This window comes from Chelmon rostratus, chromosome 19 (assembly GCF_017976325.1).
Source record: "Chelmon rostratus isolate fCheRos1 chromosome 19, fCheRos1.pri, whole genome shotgun sequence".
NCBI classification, from domain to species: domain Eukaryota; kingdom Metazoa; phylum Chordata; class Actinopteri; order Chaetodontiformes; family Chaetodontidae; genus Chelmon; species Chelmon rostratus.
In genome coordinates, this window is record NC_055676.1 from 14,166,235 (window position 1) to 14,192,529 (window position 26,295).

General features: G+C 41.2%; 4 protein-coding genes across 4 annotated transcripts; 1 reads left to right on the forward strand and 3 right to left on the reverse strand.

Moving 5' to 3' along the window:
* Nucleotides 1-779: 779 nt before the first annotated feature.
* surf4 (surfeit 4) lies at nt 780-8,150 on the reverse strand. Its single transcript, XM_041960213.1, has 6 exons — nt 7,957-8,150; nt 5,381-5,567; nt 4,842-4,918; nt 4,709-4,752; nt 3,814-4,000; nt 780-2,165 (listed from the first exon to the last, which is right to left on the reverse strand). The coding sequence occupies exons 1-6, from the start codon at nt 8,002-8,004 to the stop codon at nt 1,899-1,901; spliced, it is 810 nt and encodes a 269-aa protein (XP_041816147.1). The 5' UTR covers nt 8,005-8,150; the 3' UTR covers nt 780-1,898.
* Nucleotides 8,151-10,839: 2,689 nt separating this feature from the next.
* On the reverse strand, nt 10,840-13,445 carry surf2 (surfeit 2). Its single transcript, XM_041960680.1, has 6 exons — nt 13,305-13,445; nt 12,926-13,077; nt 12,631-12,734; nt 11,688-11,873; nt 11,367-11,500; nt 10,840-11,244 (listed from the first exon to the last, which is right to left on the reverse strand). Exons 1-6 carry the CDS (start codon nt 13,377-13,379, stop codon nt 11,155-11,157), a joined length of 741 nt encoding a protein of 246 aa, XP_041816614.1. The 5' UTR covers nt 13,380-13,445; the 3' UTR covers nt 10,840-11,154.
* A 701-nt stretch (nt 13,446-14,146) lies between these two features.
* Nucleotides 14,147-16,041, forward strand: bbln (bublin coiled coil protein). Its single transcript, XM_041960877.1, has 2 exons — nt 14,147-14,504; nt 14,674-16,041. The coding sequence occupies exons 1-2, from the start codon at nt 14,426-14,428 to the stop codon at nt 14,916-14,918; spliced, it is 324 nt and encodes a 107-aa protein (XP_041816811.1). The 5' UTR covers nt 14,147-14,425; the 3' UTR covers nt 14,919-16,041.
* ciz1a (cdkn1a interacting zinc finger protein 1a) lies at nt 15,473-25,471 on the reverse strand. Its single transcript, XM_041960876.1, has 16 exons — nt 25,357-25,471; nt 24,613-24,869; nt 23,201-23,328; nt 22,868-23,091; nt 22,112-22,229; nt 21,873-21,960; nt 21,515-21,627; nt 21,297-21,376; nt 20,903-21,109; nt 20,660-20,790; nt 20,436-20,529; nt 20,182-20,295; nt 19,937-20,086; nt 19,641-19,719; nt 19,010-19,131; nt 15,473-18,486 (listed from the first exon to the last, which is right to left on the reverse strand). The coding sequence occupies exons 2-16, from the start codon at nt 24,777-24,779 to the stop codon at nt 17,965-17,967; spliced, it is 2,337 nt and encodes a 778-aa protein (XP_041816810.1). The 5' UTR covers nt 24,780-24,869; nt 25,357-25,471; the 3' UTR covers nt 15,473-17,964.
* Between the last annotated feature and the right edge of the window lie 824 nt (nt 25,472-26,295).

The window sequence follows — 26,295 nt, forward strand, 5'->3', positions numbered from 1 at the left end:
AGTGGAGTGGAATTGTCAACGAAATATACAATATGGAAAGACTGACTTTCTCCTTGAACCTATGCATGGACAGCTCATCTCAAGTGACTGCCCCCTCATCACAACAGGAAGTGGTTCACAATTGCTGGGTAGGACTAACCCCATGCTCTGCTCGATATACTCTTCTGGTGCTGGTGGAACGCCTTAATAGGAAGACTTTTACTTCACTTCGAGGGGGAGAAGAGTCCGTGCTATGAGGGACCTGGAAGAACTGATTATCATATTCATTTATCCCCACCTGGCCCTGGACCTTGGCCCTACCTCTTACTATGTATATGTATACATGTTGTCACCATGATTAGACTCTCCCCTCTTTTCTCATCTGTGCGTTTTGGTTTTATGTTTTTTTTCTATACATATTGTACAACAATTGATTCTATAAATATAAAGTAAAAAAAAAAAGAAAAGAAAAAAGATATGCATCCATTTGCACAGTCGTCCATTAGAGGTCAGTATTTGCTCACAGTCTTTGACCTTACAACAAACTACGGATTCCAACACCTGTGTGTCAGTACTGGTTTCATTTTCATGTAGGTTTAATTCAGTGAGGAAAACAATGTTTCTGAACTCATTAGTATTTTCTGAGAAGCTGTGATGTCCAACAGGTCCTCATTCATTCTCTGTTGCTTGCTTCATTGGTACATTACATTAGTCATTACGTTGATCATCCATCTTCATGTCCTTCAACCTCTGGGAACATCACAAGAGCTAAAAACCTTGACCGAGACAGTGACTTCATATTTTTGAATTTTATTTCTTCGCCATGAACTTCCAAAATCAAAAAACAAATGATCAAAAATACAATATAAACTTCTGAAAATCAATACACTGAATTTTTTTTAGTTTCTTACACAGGGCAAAAAACACTAAGCAAAGACAAGTCCAGGTGGCTAGTGACTCTGCTTAGTCCTCTTTGCTTGTCTAGATCGCAGAATATGGTATTTCACAAACGTTGAGCCTCCCCCCACTATTGTCCCCGATCATATACAGTTCACTAGTTAGGCATTTGCCAAAGACGTACAGTACAAAGTGCCCAATAACAAGTCCTGGAGCTAACAACTGTGTTGAAATTTTCAATCAAGCATGACTGCAATCCACCACTTTGTACACAATGTATACGTCCCCCCCAGATTCAACTCCCCATGAACAAGAGTCAGTTGAGATTGAAGGTGTACAGATGTACTACTGAAAGGCTAGAGTGTCAGAGAAAAAAAAAAAAAAGAGGGGAGCTGGAACCTGGAGAGTTGAGACGAGTTGCTGTCAAATCAGTGCCCAAGTTCTCAGGATCGATATAGGGAGTAAATCTCAGACACGGCAAGATCCAACTGCAGGAAAAGATCAGCATCCACAGGGGCGAACCCAAACTGCTGTGCTAGATCCAATTTGCCGGTGTTACTCAGAAAATATGAACGTTAATCTATTATAACTTATGGCATTACACCAATAAAATACAATAAATTATTTTCATTCCTCCTGCACTCAGAACAAATAAATCTTCTCTTCCACTTATAGTTGTTTACCTTGCACTTTGAAATACACTACTGTTTTTTTATTCTTGTTGTCATGGAACAAAGAGGACATACAAGAAGGGTTTAGAAAAAACCTGGCATTAAAGATGCTCGACAAAAAACAAAAACAGCCGTCTGGAGATAAGTAGAAAGAAAATTCTCCATCGATGAGTGAGGTGGTGTCTGTGGATTTGGCCAAATAAAAAGTAGGCTAGAAAAAACAAAAACAAAAAAAAACCAAAACACAGTACCCTGGTGGGGGGAACCCGAGGAGAGGGAGGGTCTTTGTGTCCTGGTCTGTGGGGGAAGTTAGTGGTGCTGTGCAATCCTCTTATCTTACCCCCCTTTTGCCTACCACTCTTTCTTTTTCTCATCCATTGACACTCCGCCAGGTCCAAGTGCCACCACCAACAGCAGACCGCCGATGACCGAGGTGGTCTGGAAGAAGTCGTACTTGAGGAAGTCATGCATGGGCTTGTAGGCGGGGATGGTCCAGAAAGCGTTGAAGTACACATTGATAGCCAGGAGCCACAAGACGAGGGTCAATGCCGCAAGCTTAGTTTTGAAGCCGATGGCCACCAGGATGATGAGGGCTGTCCCAACCATATTCTGCAGGATCTGTGGTGGTACACACATGTTAAAGTGGCTGGATTAAGTTTTGCAGTTTTCAGTACCATATGTGGTCACTGAAACACTGGTGGCTGGCTGACTGACAAGCACATTTTTAATCTGCCTTTTGAGACTCAATTTAGACTATTTAAATAAAACTGGTGTTATATATTCAAGAAATGATTGTAGTGAATGTGAGAGAACAGACAATCTTCAACAATATTGTTCATCATATTGTGAAATTTGCTTCACTTTCTTGCCAAGAGTTAGATGAGAGGATTGATTCCACTGTCATTTCTGTGTGATAAATATGAAGCCACAGCAAACAGCTGGTTAGATTAGCTTAGCACAAAGATTGGAAACAGCTGACCTTCCCTGTGTCTGTCTGTGGGCATTTTCACACCTAGAGTTTGCTTGCTCAGGTGTGAATTAATTGATTAATTTGTTGATTGGTTTCTTTTAACACCAAGAAAAGTCCAAGCAAACCAAAATGCATCACTGCAAACCATGTGAGAATGCTCACTACATTTTTGTGTTTGGGGCAGGAGCAAGAAAATAAATACAGGGAGATGGTCCTGCACTCTGGATTAGTCCATATTTGGGTGAGAGAAACATTGCTATCCAATTAAACATGAAGCAATGGCATATTTGGCAGTGGTCGTTATCTGGGCAACACACCAGGCAATATACTAGCATAGTGCCTTCAGACTACTGAGCAGAACAAGCACGAAAGTATTGAGCAAGTACACTTGGTAGCTGGGTCAGATCAAGCTTGAATCACATTTCCACCACAAAGGAACTGCTCCAAAGTTAATTTTGGACCGAACAAAGATCACCTCCTCTCAAGGGTCTTGGATGATGTTGTTTTGGTCCACACCCGAGTATGATTACTGTGTTCACACCTGCCCATATGAATCGCACCAATGTGTGAAATGAACCAGATGAGTCAGATTCAACCAAACTAAAAAGCACAGGTGTTAAAACACACTAAAGGTAACAAAATCCACCTAACAGCACCTCTAAAGCTTACCAATTAATATTTTGTATCTTGTTTGCTTTTAAAAACACGTTGTTGTGGTTATCGGAAGGCTGTATACTGGACTATTTCTTTGGCAGGAGCAGTGACTTCCTGCCCTTCCTAACTGTGACGATACCAGGCATTTGTTTAACCAGTACAAAAACTGAAGTTTAGAAATGACACTACAGTTTTACGGGAAAGCTGTGTGCCAAACTACTTCCTGGCTGGACACCATGATGTTACCTCCAGCACATAGTCCCAATAAAACTTGAACTGCCATTTTGTTTTTGTACAGATTAAATAAAAAAATGCATGTTAATTAATGAGTTTTAAAGGAGTTAGTAAAATGGATTTTGTTACCTTTGAACAGAGCCAGGCTTGTTGTTTCCACCTGCTTCCAGTCTTTAGGCTAGGCTAACCTTAATACTTTGTGTAAAGACATAAGAGTGGCATCAATCTACTTATTTAACCCCCGGCAAGACAGCGGATAGGTCCATTTCTCAAAATGTTGAACTACTCCTTTAAGTGTACATCTATTTGCTTCAGTTCATGATGGTAAGAATGTGGTGGCGCAGCACTGGTCTTAACTTAATGATGAAATATCCATGTTAAATGAGGGCTACTGTTGTCAGTACTCACAGAAAAGAAGCTGGAGTCAAAGTGAAGCAGAGTCATGAACATGAGCACTAGCAGTACTCGACCGCCCAGCTGCATGTACTGCTTTGGCGAACTCTCTCCCATGGAGGGGACTCCAGCAAACATGCTTTTTCCTTCTGAACGAGACTCAGCCAGCAGCAGGAGCAGACCACCTCCGAGAGCGAGGTTTCTGGGAGACGAGAGAGGTTGGTTATTTTTGGACAGTGCCTGTCAGACCTGCACTCATTCAAGCAGTATATTGACTGGAATACAGAGTACATGCACCACAGTCAGGTTTGCTGCGGCTGATTTCAATCACAACACTGCTTATTTTATTTTAGGAATTTTAGATCTGGTTCTCCAAATTACATCAATTATTTATTGGCAATCAAAACTGACATCATTTGTCTTTCTGTTAATCAACTCATTGATCACACAACTCCTTTCACCACTACAGTTTACACTGTCTGACTTTGCACTAACAACCACCTCACACATCGCACTGTATTTATAACAGATTTCTCTGATGGTTGATGACTCATCTGGCCTGTCAATGTTTAAATTAATCCCAGGTCTTGGACAAAGTAATTACAGCAATCATTGTTTTTTGCTTGACAAATGAGATGCTTTCTCATCTGCTACCACTTCAAACACATCAAAGTTGCCGTCAATGCAGCAAAGGCACTGCAAGCTGTCTAACTGGCAAAGGGGGTTCTTAACTATGATCATAGAGGTGAAATTCAAAATAGGACAACACACAATGATTTGGAAATCACTTATGGCTGATTGTGTTTGGGAGTTGATAAGCTGGTGCAACTTTGTGTACGGAGGTTATTGTGCTTGGAAGACTTTTTTTTTTTTTTTAGCACTGATTAAAACTACACTGAGTGACACTTACCTCATCAAAAATTTAAGGTCCCATAAAATGCTGTATGCAACAGTCTGGTAGGGAAAAAAGACATTTAAGATCAGACACAAAGACATACTGCTTGTGTACATTAAGAACGTAATTGTGATGTAATTGTTCTCACCTGTAGTGCTATGATGCCAAATAGTCCAAAGCAGGCATACTGTACAAAATTTCTACTGAGGATGAGGACACAGCCACCTGTGAGGACACACACAATTTGGCAAAGATATTAAAGAAGTTACATTCATTTCCATTTTCTTATTCACAATGATAAATGCCATGTTATCTGAAACTGGTAGGCAAAACAAGTAGTAGGACTGGTCCATGGATTAATACTGTTTATGTCACACTATGACTAAAACCATATCATTCTATTTGACAGTTGCCATGTCATGCTTTGGCGATTATAGCATGTGGTCATTGTAGCTTCATGTCACACTTCTCACAATAATGGAGCCTGCAACAACTGGACACATCATCTGCCTTCTGCTAAGTTTTAGGTGTTGCCATCATCAGGGTGCAGCATGCGAACTTCTTGCTCCTTGACCTCCACCCCCACCCCAAAAAACAAAAAAGATGTAACTTCTTACAATGGTACAATCTGATTTCATCTCATATCCTCAGTTTAACATGACCAGGGACTGCCTCCCATTTACTTACCCAGCTGTCCTATGAGGTTAAGCAGCACAAAGCACGTAGCCAGGAAGTAGCCGCAGCTCCAGGTACCCTCGATGTAGTCTCTCTGCTCATTCCACTGGAACCACATGCGGATGCCATCTTCCAGGAAGGTGCTGATGAGACACAGACGTGCCAGATGGGGCAGGTACTGTTTGGTTACCCGCAGGAACTGAACAACAGTGGAAAAGAAGACGATTTATGATTCACAAGAACAAGGATGACTTGAAGAGCAAAGAAGAATAAAAGGATGTGGTTTCTAGGGTGTTGCTGAACTTGCTTAGAAAAGCAAACTGAAAAAACAACGTAACTGTATCACCAAGCTGTAACAGATCTAACGGAATTTCAACAAAAGTTCCCTTTTTAAAAACACAGTAATATTTAGACCTGCTTCTACTCAAACACATCTCAGAGAAAGAAGTCAATTATTATTTACATTGTCAATTATAAGGGTAGGAATTAAGCCACTAGTCATTTGAATGCAATTGCCAAGCTTAGTGAATGTTGAAACAGTGGTCATTTAAAGTAGAATTGCTGCCTTGGATAGACCTTGCTTGAAAGAAAATCCAAAGAAGCCTTTAGCCACATAGTATAGATCCTGTTGTGCAATGGGAGAAAGAGCATGGCAGTACCTGAAGCCATGGCAGGTTTTACTTTGCTTGAGTAAGTAAATGCAATGAATAAACTAAGTACAAAATGTAGATAAGATTGGCTGCTTTTTGATCGAAGGTATCTCTTAGATAGCTTCCATTTAAACCGATCATTTATATTGTACAACTACAGTAGCTTTCCTCTGCAAAATATCTGAAAACCAAACTGTATATGGCATTATTACCCTCCTGATTACTCATGTTGAATAGAAAAACAAAACAAACAAACAAAGCTATAAATGTATAGTAACTGAACTGAATTAATCACTATGGATTTCAGAAGTGTAATAAGGCAAAACTTGCAGGATGGAAGTTCTGTTGTGGTTCATAAATCTCATGACAATAACAGGGCTGTGCCTCCCAGTTACTACCCTGGGTATTGTCTTGTATTATTCGGAGTTGAAAACACTGAATGTTTAAAGAAACAAAGAAAGAAACTAGCCTACTTTCTCTGCTCAGACAGAATTCATGAGAAGATCCCCAGATACTATCAGTGACACAGTAGTGCCCCGCCTACTCAGCAGTCCACATCAGCACTGTCAGACCGCAGCAGCCTATCAGCGTCCACCAACTCTATGACTGCTATGTGGGGCATGAATGGACAGACTGGGAGCCAATCCGAACAAGGCTGAGGTTGCTGCAACAGCCTAGAAATAGACCATTTTGTAGAGTAACATGTAAGTAACATGTTAGCTCAATACCCCTTAAATGAGGAACTTGCCCTTAAAATGTGCTTTGCAGTTTCTTACAAAGCAAATAAAGCATTTCAAGACATTTCAGCTTCCCTTTTCCTTTTTACAATACACAACTTTCATAAGGGGGTATAAATCAATCAGTGGTAATTTGATTAGGGAAGTAGTGCAGCTTTGGCATGAGGGGGTTGAATTCAGTCAACACAGCTGTCATAAACACACAAAGGACTGACTCCATGACTGTATGTTTAAAACTGACAGTACTCCTCCAAGGAGATGGCTGATGTTAAAAGTCTGGCCTGCAAAAACACAAGCCCTTGAATCCAGCATGCAACGCTGCAGCACACATGTCTCGCTTGGACCAGACTACACTAACGTTTCAAAGTACAGCAGGTACATTTCCCTGGGTCATTATAATAAAATGGGTTCACAGGCTGATCTGAAATCTGATCTCAATATCTCAGCTCACCTCTTATAGATCAGTGCATTGCCTGTTCCCATACCAATACGGAAATTACTCCAAAAGACTGAAACTAATAAAGTGAGGGTTCACATCCAGTTTTTATCTGAGGTGTGTGGGAGGGTTAGGGGTTTGGATTAGAATTAGTCTCCAACTCTAGTCTTGCTAGTCAACTATAGACTGTAACCCTAAACCACTAGTAACGGCAAGCAATTAGGCTGCATGGCAAACACAATATTACTTACAAGTGTTAGCCAAGAACTTGGGGGCTAAGCTCAGTGATTTCACAATGCTGACTGGCACTGTCTGGCTTTGCAGTCTCTAACTCGCCTGTGATATAGTTAACTATACTGTTAATAAGCCAGATAGCTACAGCCGACAAGCTAACTAACTGGCGTAATAAGGCAACCATCCAAATTTCTACCTGTTAACGTTGGCTAAGATGGTCGCTACCAAACATATGTCAGTGTGAAATAATAATGCTATGGAATCCATCGAGAGACACATGACAGGACCAGAAAGCTCAACCATTTGTCATGGCAATTAAAACAAGAGTAAATTGGCTATCGTGTTAAACCAAGGTCGTGTTAACGCCGTCAGCTCGCCACTGTAGACTTGTAGAAACGAAAATGAAATTAGTCAGGATTAAGGACGAAAACACTCCAGTCCACCGTTACTTCATTCCCAGATAAACTAGTTAGCAGCTAACAGGCTAACAGCGGCTAACGTTAACAACTGTCGTGCTTAAATTGAAGTTACCTGGTCTGCCACGTCTTCGGCTGTGTTCATGAGATCCTCCTGCCCCATGTTTGTGTAATAATGCGATTTCTATTAATTAAGGCTCAGCGCAACACAGTTCGGATGTGTTGGATTTTTTCGCAAGCTGCGCTCGTACTGTTCCTGCCCCCTTTAGCGTTATTTACTTCAAGATTTGCCGTTGGACGCAGAGAAAGGCCGCCTCCGCCCCACAATGCCCCGCGATTTGATCAGCGAGACAGAGCCCCCCTACATGGTACTGCAACCGCTGTATGCCACGTATACTGGTCTGTGCAGGGATTTTTCGCAGCCACCCAGTGTTGTTTACAGCTTTTAAACATTTAAACAAGCACACGTTTACACCCTTGATCCCACATGATTTAATTTTTCCCATAAACTGTAAAACACCATCATCATTCATATTAACCTTCCAAAAGCTGCACACTCTGAAGCCATGCCTTTTTATACTGCTTCCATAGATGTGTCTGGCTTCTTGAACAATATGTCTTATTATTCGGTCTGTTAATCTTTTATTGAAAGAAAAAAAGAATTATTAGTTCATTTCTACTCAACTTAAAGTGCATTTTAAGTTATAGTATTTTGGATAATTTTAAGATGGATACACTTTGAATTAAACATTAAATAGATGAATGCATAAATGAATGGATGGAGAAGAAACGGCAGTCTTTTTCACGTAATTGGGAGATGTATAGCTAAAAGAGACCAAACAACGGATATGACAACAGAGGCTACAACATCACACAAACTTCAGCTTGCAGGATGTTGTGCTGGGGGTCTGTGGGCTGGAGGGACCCGGAGAGAGAACAGGCCCTTCACCAATATGGATCTGGCCCTTAAGAGTGATTCAGATCGCTACCTCTGAAATATATCCACGTTTAATAATGAAATCACATTCAGTTAAAAATGGTGCCATTTGCTCAATACAACCTCAAAACCCATCTCTGTAACAGGTTTCTTTCTTTTATTGTACACAAACTATAAAAACTATTCAATGAAATAAATGATGTCTTATTTTCATGTATTTTTGTCATGTACAGATATGTGATGATGATTCCTGGGTAAAATGTATATTGAGCTTGTCCAGTGTGAAGTCTCTATTTGTGTCAAGTTCACTGCCTTCTGAACTCAGACGCTAAGTCTCTGGCTTCTTTTAAGTCTTTTTGTGAAAGCTTTTGGAAATATGTTTTATTTATACTGGTTTATTTCTATTTATTTGATTATTTAACTTTTAGTTATTTTATTGTCTTTATTTCCTTGTGTCCATGTCATTGACCTTTTTATCAATTTATCAACCTTAGGCCACTGCGCTGCATAATTCTAACAATTTTGCTTGTGTTGGACAAGTTCATCCTCACACTTTGTTCAATTTCTGCAGCTATCACATCCTTATCAACTAGTGGGTGTTGGAGCATGTCATGGATCCTACAAGGCTCTGAAACAAAGGATATTCCCTTAAACCCCTGGAATTTTGGTGAATGTGAAGGCTGCAGCATAAGCCTCACACCATTTTCAAACTCAACCCAGGCATCATCATCCCACTAGACAGATTTCCTTTAGCTGTCACCCTCATGTCTACAAAAGTCAAATCACTTCATCCATTTCAGCATTAATGTTTCTTTACTGTTTGCCTTCAGCAAACTACCAGTACTGGTTCTTATTTGCACATGCCTCTGGAGCTTGGTTATGCACTCCTGTGTTAACAGTCCACAAATAGCAGGTCAGCTACACCTTCTTTAAAAAGACACGGCAGATGATTTTGGCCAAAGAAGCATACGAGACCCCTCCTGGCAGCTCTCTCCACCATCCACTGTCTCCTCACTCCCCTGACCCCTTGCCGAGACTCCCTGAGGTCTTCTCCTGACATGCTCACTGCATATGCAACCTGAAGGAACCCCGTGTAATTTAAAATAATGTTCGCGGGAGCTGGTCGTCAACACATGTTCATCGTGGTGTTGGTGCTCAGATAGGTGGCTGCTGGTGACTGAGATGATGGTGATGAGAGGATGACGAACGCAACTGCCATGACAGGGTCGAGCTACATGAAAGGAAATGGGATGGAGGTGTAAAAGGGGCCACAGCTCATACAAGGCTTGTTAACCGTCAAGACCAAAGACTCTGACACATGTTCTCTTCCTGTTAGTTAAGTGAACACAAGCAGCATTCCAATATACACCTTAGCAGCTGATGTTTTTAAATGCATTAGATGATTTGCACAACAACCCCTTAACAGGCAAAGGGAGGAGGAGATGATGAAGAAGTAGATGATGGTGATAGTACACAAGAACAATGTCGGCATTAAGCTGCAGTTGCACACAATATTTCAGCAGTGTAAATTGCACATTAAATGAAAACAATAAATCAGCCATAACTTGTTGCAGCAGTTGGAATACTTGGCCATGCATGATTTGTTTGCAGACAAAAATGAAAAAATGTGTCGAGGCACAGGAAGAGCAGTTATCTACAGCATCAGCGCTTCTTGACAGTCATAAGAAAGTGTTTCCCAGCCACAGCAGTACCTAACTGCTACTGCTAAATATGGGGGGTATTTTTCATGCTGTTCCTTCAGCTACTTTCTGATTTAGTCTTTTAGTCCTCTGTGAGAAATGTCTACACCCCCTATGCTTATAAAACAGTAAAAAAAAATTTTTTTTAGATATTTTACCTTATGTAATAGATATACAAAAGTCAGGCTACATTTATCTTCTTGGAAAATTGACAGTTTCTAAAGTGCTTTTCATAAATAGCACTTTTCTGTAAATGATTTTGGTTTACGTCCTGCAACAGTGTGTCTAAAGGTTTCTCCTCCATTCGATCTTGTTTATGGACTATGATTGGTACAAAATAAACACAGACAACAGTTGAATATCCAAACTGCGTTGTATTTATTTTTGCGCTCTTGGTTGCAAACCAGAAAAAACAGCTTATCCAGGGAAAATAATGTGTGTACTGCCACTAACACATTTTCCATGTCATGTAAACCCGCCCTTGTTGGGAACATCACAACTTGGAAACCAGTTAATATTTCATATGCAGAAAATATGAAACATCGAATGGATGTTCGCTCATACAATGTTCAGGTTGGCTAAGACACTGGGATACTACTCCAAACTGGAAGTGCAGTGTTGCTCCCAAAAAAATGTGTCGTGCTGCAAAAACACTACACATATATAGTGTTGTGCTTTACTTCCCACTTTGCACTTTTCCACGTTTTTTACGCCCTGATTTCCAGTGGTTATTTCTGAATTTCTTCTGAAAACCACCGCCCTGGACCTGAAAGACATTAATATGAAAGCAGTTAATGTGTGTTAGGAAAAACTCCTTCATAATTTTAACTGTGCCGGCTATTAATGATGACAAATTCAGGTAAATTCTCATTTCAGATTTCTACAGACCTTCTTGCGTTTCTGCAGCACCTGTGCATCCACCTCCATCTCCTCATCTTCATCTGTTTGAAAGTCATCTTCCTCTTCATCCCTGTTGACCTCCGTATTTTCTTCTGTTGTGTTTTTTAAAGTGAATAAAGAGGCTGTGGGAACAAATGAAACAGATGTAACTGCAAAAAGTGCAATCCCATGAGCCACCTTTCTGATAGAGTGTGTTTGTTATCATGCAGACTGGAACGAAAACCTGCAGAATCTTGAACCTCCATGACACACAACTGAACCTAACAGCCATAATAAAAGCAGAGGAAGATGTCTGCAGTGTGTACTGACGAGGGTAGAGGTCACTCATGCTGTCCTCTGAGTCGCTGTGATCCTCATCGCTGGATGAGGGTTCCCACAAGCTGTTCCTGTGTTTTGAGTCCCTGCCCCGATTGACCTTCTCTTCTGTGTCTCTGGGCCTTTTCTGTTTGAGTCTCGCTGGGGTGAATTCAATCCCTTGGCGCGCACACTCTTCATCTAGAGCAGGACCGAGACAGTCAAGTCAGTAACCAAGCTGACAGTGCACTGCATGGACTCATATTGGCCTTTTCTCAGCTCCCAAATGTTTTTAAATTTCAGAGAAGAATACACGGCTTAATGTCAATACTGATCATACTAATAGAACATTGTAAATATTTCTGATTTGGCTGACACAAAACTGTAGAAAGACGTGCCTTTTCGGATTCAATCTTGAATAAGTCATTTACACAACAATATACACATCTATGGAGAAACACAAGTAAAAAGTTAAGTAATATTAATATACAAGTATATAATATATATAAGGATTAGGGAACAACGGCAATACTGATAAGAACTGAAACAACATAACAGCGTCATTCAAATAATGTTCAAGTCTGCATCTGTATGGTATCAAAACCTTATTTGGTAATGGCTGTTTTGTTTTTTTTTGTGGAAAAATGGAACATCATGTTAATTCCGGCACCTCTAATTTACTGACTTCTGCAGATTTGTGAACACCCCTCAGAAGAAAATAGAAAAATATGACTAAAAATGTTTGAGAAGCAACATGTTCAGCAGAAAAGTGCCGCCGCAGACATAGGTTCTCATGAACAGATGCACCAGACGACCTTGATTTCTTTCCTGCAAGATGACTATCACACCAAAAGTCTACGTGACATGGGCCTTGAGTTGTAGGACATCCCCCATTGTTAAAAAGACAAACTACATCCACAAGTTAAAAACCATGCATGTAGATAACCTGTGCACTGACATTGGGAGAGGGCTTTCTTGAAGCGTTTCCCGTTCACATGTCTTAGGACGTGATGCGGCTGCCGGTTCAGGTGTCTGAGGGTCAGCTTGCAGAAGAGCTGATTGCTGGAAAACAGACAGGAGGCATCAAACAACACATCACAAATTGCAGATCAGCTTCACAAATTCAGTCCCATGTGTGAGTAACAAATTGTGGCATTTGCTTGACAATTACTGCCACTGCTGCAAGTAACATAAAGAAGGTGTTGGTGGATATTCTTGCAAAATGATGAAATGGCAAGCAAGAGTGTCCTCACGGTTGCTTCGTGCTCGGCACAATGTGTGGCTCATATTGGCTGTAGTTGAAGTCTGCTGCAGCACACAGCTTCTCGTATTTCTTCCCTTTAGTGAACTTCTGCAGCTCCGTCAGGTTGCAGGGAAACTCGTGGCCATTCAGAGTGCACTTGATCTGATAAAAACAACAAAATAGGAGACACGACTGGTTTATTTAGAGGTGGGTGTAACTTAGCGTGGTGTAGCTATAAACCTAACAATCACTGACAGGTTTACCAGTCTTGGTCGTCACATCTCGGCATCACAGCACTTCACAGTACATGACAGAAATTAGCATTACGGCTAGCATCACATTGTACGCACAGCGTATTCCGCGTAATGCGGTGTAATTGGTTCACTAACCTTTTTACTATCTGTGAGCTGAAGAAAAGGCTGCGTAAGAAGAAAAGCTCTGATGTCCGCAGGTAATTCATCCATAGCTTAAAACACTTCAAAACAGATCTTTGATTGTGTCACTTAGGCCACCCCCTTACAGGAAGTTTAGTTTATACACGTGGGTTGATTGACCGACTCTGTTGCGTGATTGCTTGAAGCCACCTACTGGTCAAAGTAAGGAAGGTCAGCTCAGGCGAAAGAATAAAATTTCCATTATCAACATGGTATTTATTAAAAACGATGCTTTAATTAAATCAGTATGAATACATCGTGTAAAGGTTAAGGTTTTCGGTAATGCTAGTAGGAAAGCTAACACAAACTGGGCACGATTAACACTATATCCGTTTACAATGAGACAGACCCGTCAGTGTGTTTTATATCTGTAACATGTTCAAACAACTATACATTTCCTCCGACAGTACAAAAATAAACGTTAATTGGCTTAATTCAGGCGCTAGCAGTGCGGCCAGTCAGCTGACTGACAAGGTCTGACAGCTCGGAATCAGAGAGCAGAAGAAATGAAGATGGCTCACTCTGTTCCGATTTTCAGAAACCGGAAAAGTAGGCTGCGGCGATACTGAAGAAACTTCAGATGTAAAAAAACGGACCTTGCTCGAAAGCGGGCACTAATGACAGTAACGTAAAATGTTCTACAAATTTTTCGCGGTGTGAGTTTAAGGATATTTACGCTACTATCCACCTGGTTGTCTTTCCAGAGGGAGTACTCTTTCTTTTTACATAAACGATCTTTGCTGGGAATTTGTAAACCCGGCCCACATTTCTCCCATCATGCATCGGTTCAGTCAACACATCGCTGAATCTGAAGATGCAGATGTCAAGCTAGCTCACGAACTATCTCCGTCGGAGAGTTCCTCTTGAATTAACTTTCAAACCGTCTCAGAATATCGTTAAACAAGTCATTTTATTGTTCACTTATTAATTTAGCTGACTTTGAATCGTCGCTCGTTAGTTTGCTCATACTAATTAGCAGACTACCTAGCTAGCTTAACAGTATAAGAGTAACGTTCCCTTGCGGGACTCTTCTTCCAATTAAGTAACTAATAAACGTGAATAACGTTTCTTCAATAATGTCTGGACCAAACGGAGATCCAAACATCTCGACTGACGATGGTATTATCAACGACGACGATGATTTCGGCGATGAAGGTAATGACCTAGCTAATGCGTTCATTCATTACAATTGATGCCAGTAACGTTATTGCTACAATGGGAAATTCGTCATCTATTAATGCAGTAAAATCAAAATTCACTGCGCCCAAATTGACTGTTTACATTGCCTGACAGAACGGACTAATCCCTCGCTGTATGTCCACAGAGTATGAAGCCATCAACTCCATGCTGGATCAGATCAACTCCTATCTTGATGACCTGGAAGAACGGAATGATTCACTCAATGGCAAACTGCACGAACTAATGGAGTCAAACCGGCAAGCCCGGCTGGAGTTCAGGGCCCAACTGAACAGCCCCCAGACCCAGGAGGAGAAATGTCCTGCAGACGGGGACTCCTCCTCCTCACCTAGCAAGGAAGACCTGAGCGAGGACAACGGGGCTGGCAAATGAGTGACAGGAACGAATAGATGAGTTCAACGAAACTCAGAGGTAGAAATATTTATGAAAACTGACTCAACTCTTAACCTCTGTGCATTGGACTAGTGACCCTTGATCTACGTCATCCATGCCTGTTCGACCCTTCTGTTCAATTCACACTGCTTGAATTTTCCCAGATTGTCTTCATAAAAACCTAACATGCTGATTATGGTGACCTGCCCTATGTTGAACATACCACTGCAGGCTCTCCCATGAGCTTCAGAATTTGTCCTTATGGCCAAATAGAGGTGACTGTCAAACTTTTGTGTAGTGTGTTGATCCATGCAGTGTTGACATTCAGCTTTGTATCAGCCGTACAGTCTCTCTTACTGTTTGTATAATCCCAAAAACTAAATATGCAACATTCCAGATGTCTAATTGTATATTGTACTAATTGATCTGCAGCATGACTGTAAATCAGCATGGCGTTCTCGTGTCCATTTTCATTAACCTGTTTGGGATTAATAATGCAGCCTGAAAAATGCAGCTCGGCGAAAAACAAGTGCAAAATTAAGTTGACAAGTGTGGGAATTGTCAGAGATTTTAATATAAATTAAAATGACTCCCAAACAGAAAACAAACATCCAAAAATACATAAACTGGCAGCAGTTAGAAAACATCACCTGTGTGTTCATCTCAATTTGTCAGTAGCTGAATAAAAATACAATAAGAAACATACAGCTTTGTCTGAAATTGTACTGTACATGTCCTTTCTCTCTGCCACTGCCTTCTGTTTCAGATTGAAAAAGTACAGTTTCGATCACGTCTTGTTCCTTCAGACAGAACATGATGCGATATTCATTATGTGAGTCGCCACTGGGACTGCAAGAGTTGCTACATGTGTCAGTCTTCTGTGGCTTAAAATATCCTTCTCTGATGTGGAGGATATGTTTCCAGAGCAGCACATTAGTCACGAAGAACAGAAGTAATGCTTCCTTATTTATGCCTTGTGGCTGCTGAAATGCTGGAACCAAAGTGATACATTTGTATGATCTGTATCTGTAACGTGCTGTACGTTACTGGTGCTTAAAATCAGTTTAAAAGTCTGCAAGGATAATTGCTACATTAAACGTCTACAGACACTTCATGGTTTTCCCTCCCTCCATTATCTCTACTGTGATTCCATCTGTCCAGTGCTGTGTCTCTCCGTCCTCTGTTGTGCCAACATGATGCATTCAAACAAATGCTTTTATCTTTATGAATTTGGAGCTCAAAAAGACTGAAGACCTAACAGCCAGCAAGAAGGAAAAACAACAAGTCTACAGTCTTTTAAGCTTCAAGCAGCAATGACCTGCCTTGACTGACAAGCATTCAGATTTTTAAATAAGTAAAATACGGACAGTGCAGCCTATGAATGTCAGGCCCATTGGAGCAGCTAATAATTTAAATTCAGTGCCTGTTGCAGAAACACCTTTCTTTTCTTGCTGTTGACAGTGTTTATGAAGCTGTCGGCTGCTGTATATTTTCATTTTAGCGCTCCATTAACGTTTTTAGAATACTGGGGTTTTTAGACATTTTGTTGTTGGTGTTCACGAATACATTCAGCTCCTACAGACGGTGCAGGGATTCTTAAACTCTTCATTGTACAAGAAAAAAAAACAACAAAAAAAACAAAACATGAGAATGTATACAGGACTGTTTCAGTGAAAAGGCCACAAGCTGCTGACTTTTTTTGCCCTTAACATAACATCAACTTAAACCCAAGATGTCTTTAAAAAAAGAGAAACAAAAAGGATGACAAAATGCCCTGAACAAATCAATGATCAGATTCAAGATTCAGCATTTCTCAACACTCAAGCCAAAGTACCATTATAATGGTTTTTAAACAAAACTTTTCACCAACATTTAATTTGGTTACATTCTACATTTCAGGTTGCAAAAAGCATGTGCTACGTGGTTAGCAATGTTGAAAATGTCTCCAACTTGTAGGTTATATTAAGTTAACAATCATTCATTGCAGCTAGCTAGAGAATTAGCAACCTCCTGATCCTTGCAGACAGCAGGGTGGGAAATTCACTTTTTGGTGAATCAGCCTCAGAGACCAATGGGTGGAAAATCAGCCGGTCTTTTCTTAAACTAGGCCACATTTAAATAGCCTGGAGACTGTTCATTTAGGGGTCAGAAGCAATTACAGCAATTGCAACATTTGGGAATAGAAGGTGAAAAAAAAATTCATTTATAAAAAAACCCCCCAAAATCACAATTTCTCATATTTCCTTTTTCTCCTGTGTTTTGAAAATTTCCATCATACTACACCTTTTAAATACTGTATTTAATAATTTAACATATATCTGCTATGAATTTAAATCAGTGTGTCCCAATTCTTTTCTACTTGTATACAGTAAAATTGTAATAGTAGCAGCAGTACTATGAGCTTAATCCAAAGTCAACTACGCTAACATGCTGATGTAAAGCAGGTATAGTTGATGCCAGGTCCTTCATCTTCGTCTTGCATGTAACTAACAATTGCTAATCTGAGGCTGATGGGAATTCAATTAGTTTAGTGGTATTTTGTCATACACAATTGGTAATGGACAAACTGAAATTTTGACCCGATGATGGCGCTAGATGGACAGTTATGGGATCCTCAAAGTTATTACAATTCATCCGCAGGGGGACACTGATGAGATTTCACTCAAACCACAAATATCAGTCTCACAAAATCTCAATTTGATTGCTTTAATCTAATGGTGAGGCTGCAGATCAGCCTACTCAAGAACATCAGTCTCTTACTAGGAGCCAGTATTAAGATACTTACCCACCCGTCACTGATTCAACCTGTATTTGATGGCTGTCAGCGGTTAATTTCCCACCCTGGGAAACTATTCACATGTTCCACCATGTTTTACCAGCATTGAGTCTTCCTATGTGTTGGTGTGTTTAATTCAGACTTTCCAACATGGAGAGAGGCAGGGCTGTTCACTGCTTGGTCTCTGTTTCATGAAAGCACCTCTTCACATACTGACACATCCTCTCCTAAGGTTTCTTTCTTTTTCTCTTTCCACATCTTATCTGTGACTCAGCGTCTGTTTGTGGCCCTCCCTGACCTGCGTTTGGGTGTGGTTTTTGCTTTCCCTGTGTCGCTCTTTTTCCCTGGGCCCGCAGGAGCTTCCTTCTCCTCCCCCCCTTCATTAGCAGCCTCAGCAGCAACTGCTGACTCTGAGTCAGGCTCCTCTCTGCTGTCAGCAGGCAGCTCAGCAGGTCTCTCCTGACCTACGGAGGCCTGGGATGTGGTCTCCTCCTCCTTGCTACGGAGCTCTTGGTCTGTGCTGCCGGTGGTGGCGGCCTCCTGTGAAGTTGGGTTGGAATCTGCTTGTTCCTCCTGTTGCTTGTATTCTGTTGGCATGTTGAGTCGGGTGAGCGTAATGATAGGTTGCTTGGAGTTTACGTTCGTCACTAAAGCAGTGTCACCAGAGTGGGAATTTTCATCCGAACAGTCTGTGGTGGTTTCTGGTGCAGGCCCGAGGCTGTCTGCAGCTGGGAGAGATTCTCTGGAAGATGCAACAGCTTCTACCTTTTGACTCAGCAACTGTCTGCACCTCTGAGAGGAGAAAGCATAAAAATACTGAAAATACTGCAAATGTGTAAATTCTCAACAAGTGCTTACACATACTTGGATAGAGGCCCAGCTTATACAGTCAATAAAACAAAACTTACTTTATATTAAGGTACACATATTCACCATTAACTAGTCTGTTTATGTGCATGTATATCAGCAGCATATTGGCTCTTTATTAGTTATTATAAAGTACTTATGTACACTCTGCATGACAATATTCTACAACTACTACACTATTAACTCAGAGTTTTTCCTCAATAACCTCCTAATCACTGCTTATTGATGGCAAGGAGGGAAGGAAGTTGTTGTACATGCATTATGACCTGAAACTCTAACCCTTAATAACCCCCTGAACCCCAGGCATTCACCCAGAAGTCTCTTAAATACTGAATACAAATGACAGATATATACAAATAAAAATATTAATAATACAGTTAACAGAGTTAGCTAATTGCCCCCCGATTTGGTAGTGGAAACAAGTTGACTGACATCATCAAAAACCAACCTTGAGGTTCTCAAAGTGCTTCAGTGATTTGCAGTGGGTGTGCAGGGCAGAAGATTCAAAGTGATAAAACTTGTTGCAGAGTCTGCAGATAAAACCTGCGACTGGAACAAAAAAACTGGACCCTGCAGCAAAAGAAGTGAGAAAATAAACTTCACTCAAATGTGATAGTGGATGTTATCAGAAGAGTTGGGTCGGTTTCAGGCTTTGCCAGTCCGGTCAGGTGTATGAGCTTAAACCGGTTTGGTTTTCTGTGTTTTCAATTCAGTTTCAATGAAGAGAAAACAAAGTCAGAATTAAGCCCAATTTAATTTGAGGTTAAACACTGTCTCAAAAAATATTGCATATGAGAGCCATTTGAAACTGTGCAGCACTTTGCGCCGTACATTATCAACATTGCATATTATCCTGTAATTTAAATGTGTACATTTAATAAAATAATAAGTCTAACCAGCTAGTATTTCTGTTGCAGACTCGCAGGCAATGTTGAATTGACTAGTCGTCTATTTGCACACGCTCCTAATAGTCAGTAACATAATGTAATGTATGTCATTTACCTAATTTGTGTAGTTTCATTTCAGCCCAGTGTGTGAGGCTTTACTGCATTTTGCTGTGATTTACACACTGTACTCACCGTAGACTGTGTCAGGGTCATACTGCTCATCACTGGCTATGTCCTTCAGAGTCACTTCTTTAAAGGAGGACCAGCCATCCTGTACCGGGTCACCAGAGACACAGTGAACAACTGCAGTGTAACAAATGCACCATTTACAATGCACTTAAAAGTGTTATTTAGGAGCTCATCTCGAAGCGATGGTGGCCTTGGTTAAACCATATGGTATTATTAGCTTATTGGCTATTTAAATGCAAATACTGTAAATTGCCTCATTGGAGGGAATTACAAACAAGCACAAATTATATGCTGATCACCTGTTTCTCTGAGCAGTCTTGCTCTCCTTCACTCCTCTGTCTTTCCTCTCCCTCCTCCACCTCACTGCCCTCCACCTCTTCCAACGAAAAGCCATCAGTGTCCATGGCAGTCAGCTTGCCCAAATCCTCGCAGCCCTCCTTTTCCTGAAGCTAGTAAACGGCAGGTATTTCATTTCACCTCAGTCTATGTGAAAACGCTCGCTTGTTACTTAATGGTTGTAAATCAGCAATATAAACACGGATACCTTCTCCACTTTCTGTCTGTGCTCCTGGGACTGCAAGTGCTCCACAAAAATCTGGGAGGTCCTGAAGTGTTTCTTGCAGACTGTGCAGGAGGAGATGGCTGTTCTACTGGCAAGCTGAGAAAAGACGGAGGGGACACCAGGTCTTTATTGCTTATTCTCATTGAAAGCAACCAATAAAGAATATTTCCAAAATATATAATATTCTAGAACTGAGCATTTAAACATGCTTATCTATAAAGTAAATAGCTAATTACTTTGTGCTCCTCTGTGCGACGGTGGTCCGTGATGCTGCTGGTGAAGTGGATGTGACAGGTGGCGCACCAATGCTTCAGTTCTTCTTTCCTCTCTCTGCAGAGAACACAGATGATTATCCAAGTCTCCTATGTTAACCTCATAGTGACAGGCAAGAGGAAAAGAATGCAACCTGTATGAGGTTCAAATAAAAAGTAAAATGCACGTTTGCACTTTTTAAACTAACCCGTCTTTGTTTGCTCCCTGGAGAGACTCCTGTACTCGTGGCAGCAGGGTGACCAGGCACGCGTTGCTCATGTGTTGGATCTCCATCATCCTCTGCTGGTGGGAAACACTGTTCATATGACTCCTGAAATTCTGCAAAAAACCCAGGGTACAGAAAATGAAAAAGATTGAAGAGAATAGTTCAACAAATCCTTATACTGCTATGGCCTATGTATGATTATGTACATGTACAGGTTCAACCCACTTGCTGGTTGTGGCAGGTAATGCTGCAGAGGTAGCAGTAGAACTTGTTGGTGCCCTCCACCACACCCTCCTCTCCTTCCTCCTGGTTGTCTGGTGAAGGCAAAGAGGCATCTTTGCCCTCTGGCATTTCCTCCAGGGGTAAAACAACTTGCTGGTCATCTTCACTCAGCCTGCCAGACGGGGAGGGGGCTGACAAACAGCTGTGCCCCTGCAGAGAAGCCGCAAACCAGATCTAAACCCAGTGTCATGCATTTATTCATGAAATACTGCACACAGGAGGTAGGCAAATACTGATAAGCAGTGTTCAGCCTAGTTTTGGTTACTTTAAAATAATCTATTAGCATTCACATTATTTCGTCTATAAGATGACCATGCCAAAAAAAGGCTTCACTCACCTCAGCAGCTCTGCTCTCCTCCAGTGCCTCAACAACATCCGATCCCCCTGTGGAGCCTCCTTCCTCCAGAATGATGCAGTCTGGGTAAAAAATCAGTGGCCAGAAGAAAAACAGTAAGTTTTCATCTCAATGGACCTGAACAACACTACATTTATGTGAAATTAGTGGTTAGTGCGAAGTATTTGAAACCATGTTATGTAGACTTCTGCTGGTATTACCTCCAGGCTGGCTGTCCTCTGTGTTGCTGTTACACTCTGAAGAAAGGACTTCCCCATCTGTATCTGCAATAGTGACAGTCTCAACAATGCCAGGTTCTTTGGGCTCCTCTGACCTGAGAGAAAATCCACAAGAGTCAAAGAAGGAAAACAGAATAAATGTACAAATGTTGGGGGATGGCAACCGAGAAGAAGGCTTTTTCTTTTTTAGAAACGTTTCCACTCTTCCACTCTCATGTTATTAATCTCCATATTTCTGCTTTAGGTATTTTTGTTACTTCCAGGAAAAAGACGTTTAACACTGAGGATGTGATGTCAGGTCAAAATTTAACTGCATTCACTAAAAAACAGTTTTCCCTACCCCTCTGTCTTCAGCTTCTTAACTACAGGTTCTTCATGTTGCTCCTCAAAGGCCTGTGTAGCTCCATCCACTCCTCCCACGGCACCATCTGTGGGTAGAAAACAGGCAAAATCGAAGTTGGACACAAGCTGAAAAAGTGTTGGACATTCGACACATGCTGGACTGTATCCTCCATCAATTTCCTAAACAATTTCTTAAACAATCAGCATGTTTCAGCGCTGGTTGGGCTGCAGCTCTACCTGTTTCACTCTTGTCAGTAGCTTCATTGGTACTGCTAGCTGCTGGTTGGTCACCTGCGCTCCCCGCTGCCATCTGCTCGCTGTCTCTCTTCCTGTCTGGCTGGCGAGCTGCAGCATCCTTCACAGACAGAAGAGGATTACGTGTATACTATATATAAACAGGCCTGGCTTACTTATTTAAGTTAGCATTAGCATGGGACTAAATTGTACTTCCAACTCTGAGATACCGTTGCATGTAAAATATACTAACAGAAGCACAAATCAGAAAACATTTTGTGGAAACTGGATGTAATTGATTTTGTCTATTCGTCTCAAAGCAAAAACACCTTTATTAATCTGTTTGGATATATGAAGAGTTGATTGTTGCATTTGCAACTTTAACAGTAAGGAGCTCCTTCAATTAAATTCATCATATTTTTTGCAATATTCAGCTCTATCAGCTCTATAATCACATATTGTGTGTGGCCAATGCCACCGAACTCTGTATTCAAGTAAAAAAACTGCTGAAAAGGCATAAAAGAGACAAAAAAAAGTTGTCTTTGGGTGATCTGCTTTGCTTGCTCCAGTTGCTCTTGTGTCAAGCACAGTCAGAAACCCTGATTTTCTTTGAGAGGCTACATTCAAATGACCTTCCGTCATGTCTGTCTGAGTCAAGCCTTGGTGCATTTGTCACTTGCGGGACCAAGTGTGGTGAATTAGCTGGACTGAAAACCTACACAGTGGTTATAGCCATTATAATGGTGATGTAGTAATTACTGTGGTAGTGATGGAGGAGGAGGAAGAGGCTGTGGTGGTGGTGGTGGTGGTGGTGTTGTTGTAGTAGCGAGCATGCGGGTGAAATGGTCGGGCAGCTGGGAAACCCATGATGTGGGACTTGATGGCCATCCCCATGGGAACCGGTCCGAGCAGAGACGACCTGTTCCCTGCTGTGAAGAACTGACGGAACTGCTGTCCACCCATCCCAAAGCTCCGCATGTTACCTGGATGAAAGCAAAGCATGATGGGTACAATAACACACATGGGTAAGAGGGTTATATTTGGGGTTTTGAGGTTTTCCGTGTGCAGATGTCTCAATGCTATAATCCTAACCCTGCATCTGCTGCATCAGCAGGGCCCCCTGCAGCATGGGATTTGGGGCGATGATGGTAGTCTGAGTGGCCTGGCACAGGTTGACCATCCTGGGAGGAGTGGGTGTCTGCGGAGGAACGGTAATGGCTCTGGGCAACAAACACACAAGAGGCAATAAACATACAGCACTATTTCAAAAGAATATCCTCACTGAAATCTTTGGGCAGAAAGCAGCGTTTCTGCCAAATGATCTGTCAACCAGTCTGCCCACTTACAAACCCAGAAATTTGTTGTATACACATCTGCAAAGTTTTGAAGTTAGCTGATATCCTGATGTAATGACTTGACATGGACAAGTACTTACAATCATTCTCTCCAAATGAAAATGCAAGCCAGCCAGGTTATTTTTCTTGTTTATGGCAATTATTTGTGTTACCTTTTCTCCCCCACAAGCTTGTGTTCTGACCCAGTAAACTGTGTAGCTGCTCAGACATGGATTAGCCTTTATTAAACGTCATCTTCCTTTCATATCAGCAGAGGCATTACTCAGTGAGCAAGTGCTTAAAAACACAAGCATCCAAGCATAATCCAATACAATAAGATGCTGAGTCAAATGATTAAAAACATTAAAATTCGTAAAAATGTTATACGGCAAAGGTAAATACAAACAGCAGTGACCAAATATGACATGGAACCACAGCATGGGAATACGTCAAAGAAAACAGACCCATATGGGCTGCTGCTTTTGATCATAATTCTAATAAACAAGAGACCTGAATCCTGAATCCACAAACCCAAAGCGTACTTCATGCTTTACTGTAAGTGGTAAAATTATGATCAAACTCGGGATTGGTGGCCAGTGCCAGAAGGACATATCAGAGGTGATATTATCATACTTTTTTGTCTCCAACCAGTAATCTTGTGACACGACTTTACATAATACAGTTTATCAACACTACCTTTGGGCATGCCAGATAACAGAGAAAGGCAATAATCCAACTTTTAATACACTTATAACGCCGTTCGACAATTGAATAAGTATCTGATCCAGACAGTCAGTGTAGATTTAGTAAGAGTAAACAGTTCTCTTTGGTCACAAAAACAATCAGCCTTCCTATAAGGTATGCTAGTACTGCTAGACTGGGACAGAGAGAAATAACAGTGTATATAGTGCTGCAGGATCTAGGTCATAAGCTTGCTTTATATGAAACCATAACAAACCAGAGCCTGGGCTGGATGCCTCTTCACAAACAGACTAATGCACAATGCAATTATTCCATTTAAATTAAAATATACTGCACACCTACACATTTTTCCCACCCACCGCAGAATTGTACAGTGTAGCGTGCACTGTCCAGGTCAGCTACAGACAGCCACACATATCTCATTCGGAGGGCCTTGCCTAATCCGCGGTCTCGAGTTAAGGTTCTTACCGCGGTGTCTGGTGGTGGTGATGCGCAACATGATGCCCCGGAGGCGGCTGCGGCGGGGGAGGAGGCGGAGGCTGCTGCTGGAAAAGTTGTTGTAGCTGCCGCAGGTGCTGGTGAAACTGCTGCTGTTGCTGTTGCTGCTGCTGCTGATGGATGTGTGGGTTGAACATTACGGGCTTTAATTTCCTCCGTTAGGCTGCGAGTTGACAGACCGGCAGCTGTGAGGTGCCAATGTTTTGACAGCCCTTGTGATAAAATATCTGTGGATCGGAGCAGGAAAAAGCTTGTGTGATTAAGTGTCCCGGCTGTCGGAACATCTCTTTTTAATGTACAAACACATTCAATTACAGTGCGCATCTCCTGAGACAACAGGTCGCTCTCATATTTCATGACAACTAGCTAGTGTTAGCAAGTAAGCTAACCATAATTTTGGGGAGGTTTAGTTTATTTATGTCTTTACTCTGTTAGCCAACTTTTTTCGAGAGAACAGCATGTTAACCGTCTGTTTCTAGAAAAGAGCAGCACGTTATTAGAAAACTAACACAAAGCAGAAATCTTGAGTCAATAAATGAACAAGCTACACCTGCCATGAAATCAACGAAGCTAGCCACCGCTATAGCCACCTAGCCGCTGAACCCAACAAGTTAGCTTAGCAAAGCATTCAAGTGGCTAGCTAACTGACAGATAAAGCTGCTGCGCCTCCTCGCTTACTTTCTGCATTTCACCTTCCTAGTTGTTGCGACTTACTTTTCAAAGAGGAAAGCCGCGACGATTGTTGATTATCTAACGAAAGTCATAGCACACGGTTAAATACTTGCTCTCAGTCCCGGTGCAACTTGCATCAGGCAGAAACCCAAAACAGCCCCTTGTAGAGAAGTGCACCATGTCGCCCTCTGGTGGTTGTCTGGAGAACTGAAAATGCTTCATGCCTGCATATTAAAAGGAACTTTTGATAACATAGTATTTTTTATTAAAACTGGCAATTTCATTCTCAAGCGGTGAAAGTTTGCATTTTAGGCATGTATCATCAGCTAATATAAATAATGAATACAAGTTAAAGTCATTGTTTCTCTAACCTAAAGTGACTATTAAATTCTGACATAGAAATTCAATCACAACAATGCAACTTCATTGCACATATGTACATCATATACAGTATATTTTGCATATTTCATATACATATGTCAGGATATCATTATTGTATAGTGTATCCACTATACATGTTGCACCTATACAAAACACTATACTTTTACATATATTCTATATTTTATTTTATCTATTTATATTGTATTTAAATTTATGTTGATATTTTATTGGGAAACTGTTGAGAACTGAAGTGTTGGACAACTGCAAGGTGACCTGGATGACAAGTTTCCAAAATCATTAGTATTTATTCTCTGGGGGCCACAGATAAATGTATTGGCAGATTTATCCAGTAGCTTTCAACAAATATCACTCAGTGGATAAAAACATATAGACAAATAAAACAAAAAGTTGCAGTGTCCCCTGGCCTCTGTCCAGAGTGCTTACAGATTCAGCACCATGGACAGATCTGTACATCACACAAAATTGTCTGTTTTTGGCTTTATATTAAACATTGGATGCAAAATCCCCCACCAACACCTTTCTAAATGCACTCAAACAAGATTAGACAATCTGAAAGACAAGACATCCGTGCTTTATAAA

What these genes read in the sequence shown, in the direction of transcription:
- surf4 (XM_041960213.1), bottom strand. Translation starts at nt 8,004, where the DNA reads ATGGGGCAGGAGGATCTCATGAACACAGCCGAAGACGTGGCAGACCAG. An exon ending in TAACCTCATAGGACAGCTGG is followed by an intron (nt 4,919 to 5,380) that starts GTAAGTAAATGG and finishes GTGTCCTCACAG; the next exon opens with GTGGCTGTGTCCTCATCCTC. An exon ending in GACCTTAAATTTTTGATGAG is followed by an intron (nt 4,001 to 4,708) that starts GTAAGTGTCACT and finishes CTCGTCTCCCAG; the next exon opens with AAACCTCGCTCTCGGAGGTG.
- bbln (XM_041960877.1), top strand. Translation starts at nt 14,426, where the DNA reads ATGTCTGGACCAAACGGAGATCCAAACATCTCGACTGACGATGGTATT. An exon ending in CGATGATTTCGGCGATGAAG is followed by an intron (nt 14,505 to 14,673) that starts GTAATGACCTAG and finishes GTATGTCCACAG; the next exon opens with AGTATGAAGCCATCAACTCC.
- surf2 (XM_041960680.1), bottom strand. Translation starts at nt 13,379, where the DNA reads ATGGATGAATTACCTGCGGACATCAGAGCTTTTCTTCTTACGCAGCCT. An exon ending in AGCTCACAGATAGTAAAAAG is followed by an intron (nt 13,078 to 13,304) that starts GTTAGTGAACCA and finishes TGTTTTTATCAG; the next exon opens with ATCAAGTGCACTCTGAATGG. An exon ending in GTGCCGAGCACGAAGCAACC is followed by an intron (nt 12,735 to 12,925) that starts GTGAGGACACTC and finishes TCTGTTTTCCAG; the next exon opens with CAATCAGCTCTTCTGCAAGC.
- ciz1a (XM_041960876.1), bottom strand. Translation starts at nt 24,779, where the DNA reads ATGTTCAACCCACACATCCATCAGCAGCAGCAGCAACAGCAACAGCAG. An exon ending in TTACCTGCCACAACCAGCAA is followed by an intron (nt 20,791 to 20,902) that starts GTGGGTTGAACC and finishes GGTTTTTTGCAG; the next exon opens with AATTTCAGGAGTCATATGAA. An exon ending in GTCGCACAGAGGAGCACAAA is followed by an intron (nt 20,296 to 20,435) that starts GTAATTAGCTAT and finishes GTCTTTTCTCAG; the next exon opens with CTTGCCAGTAGAACAGCCAT.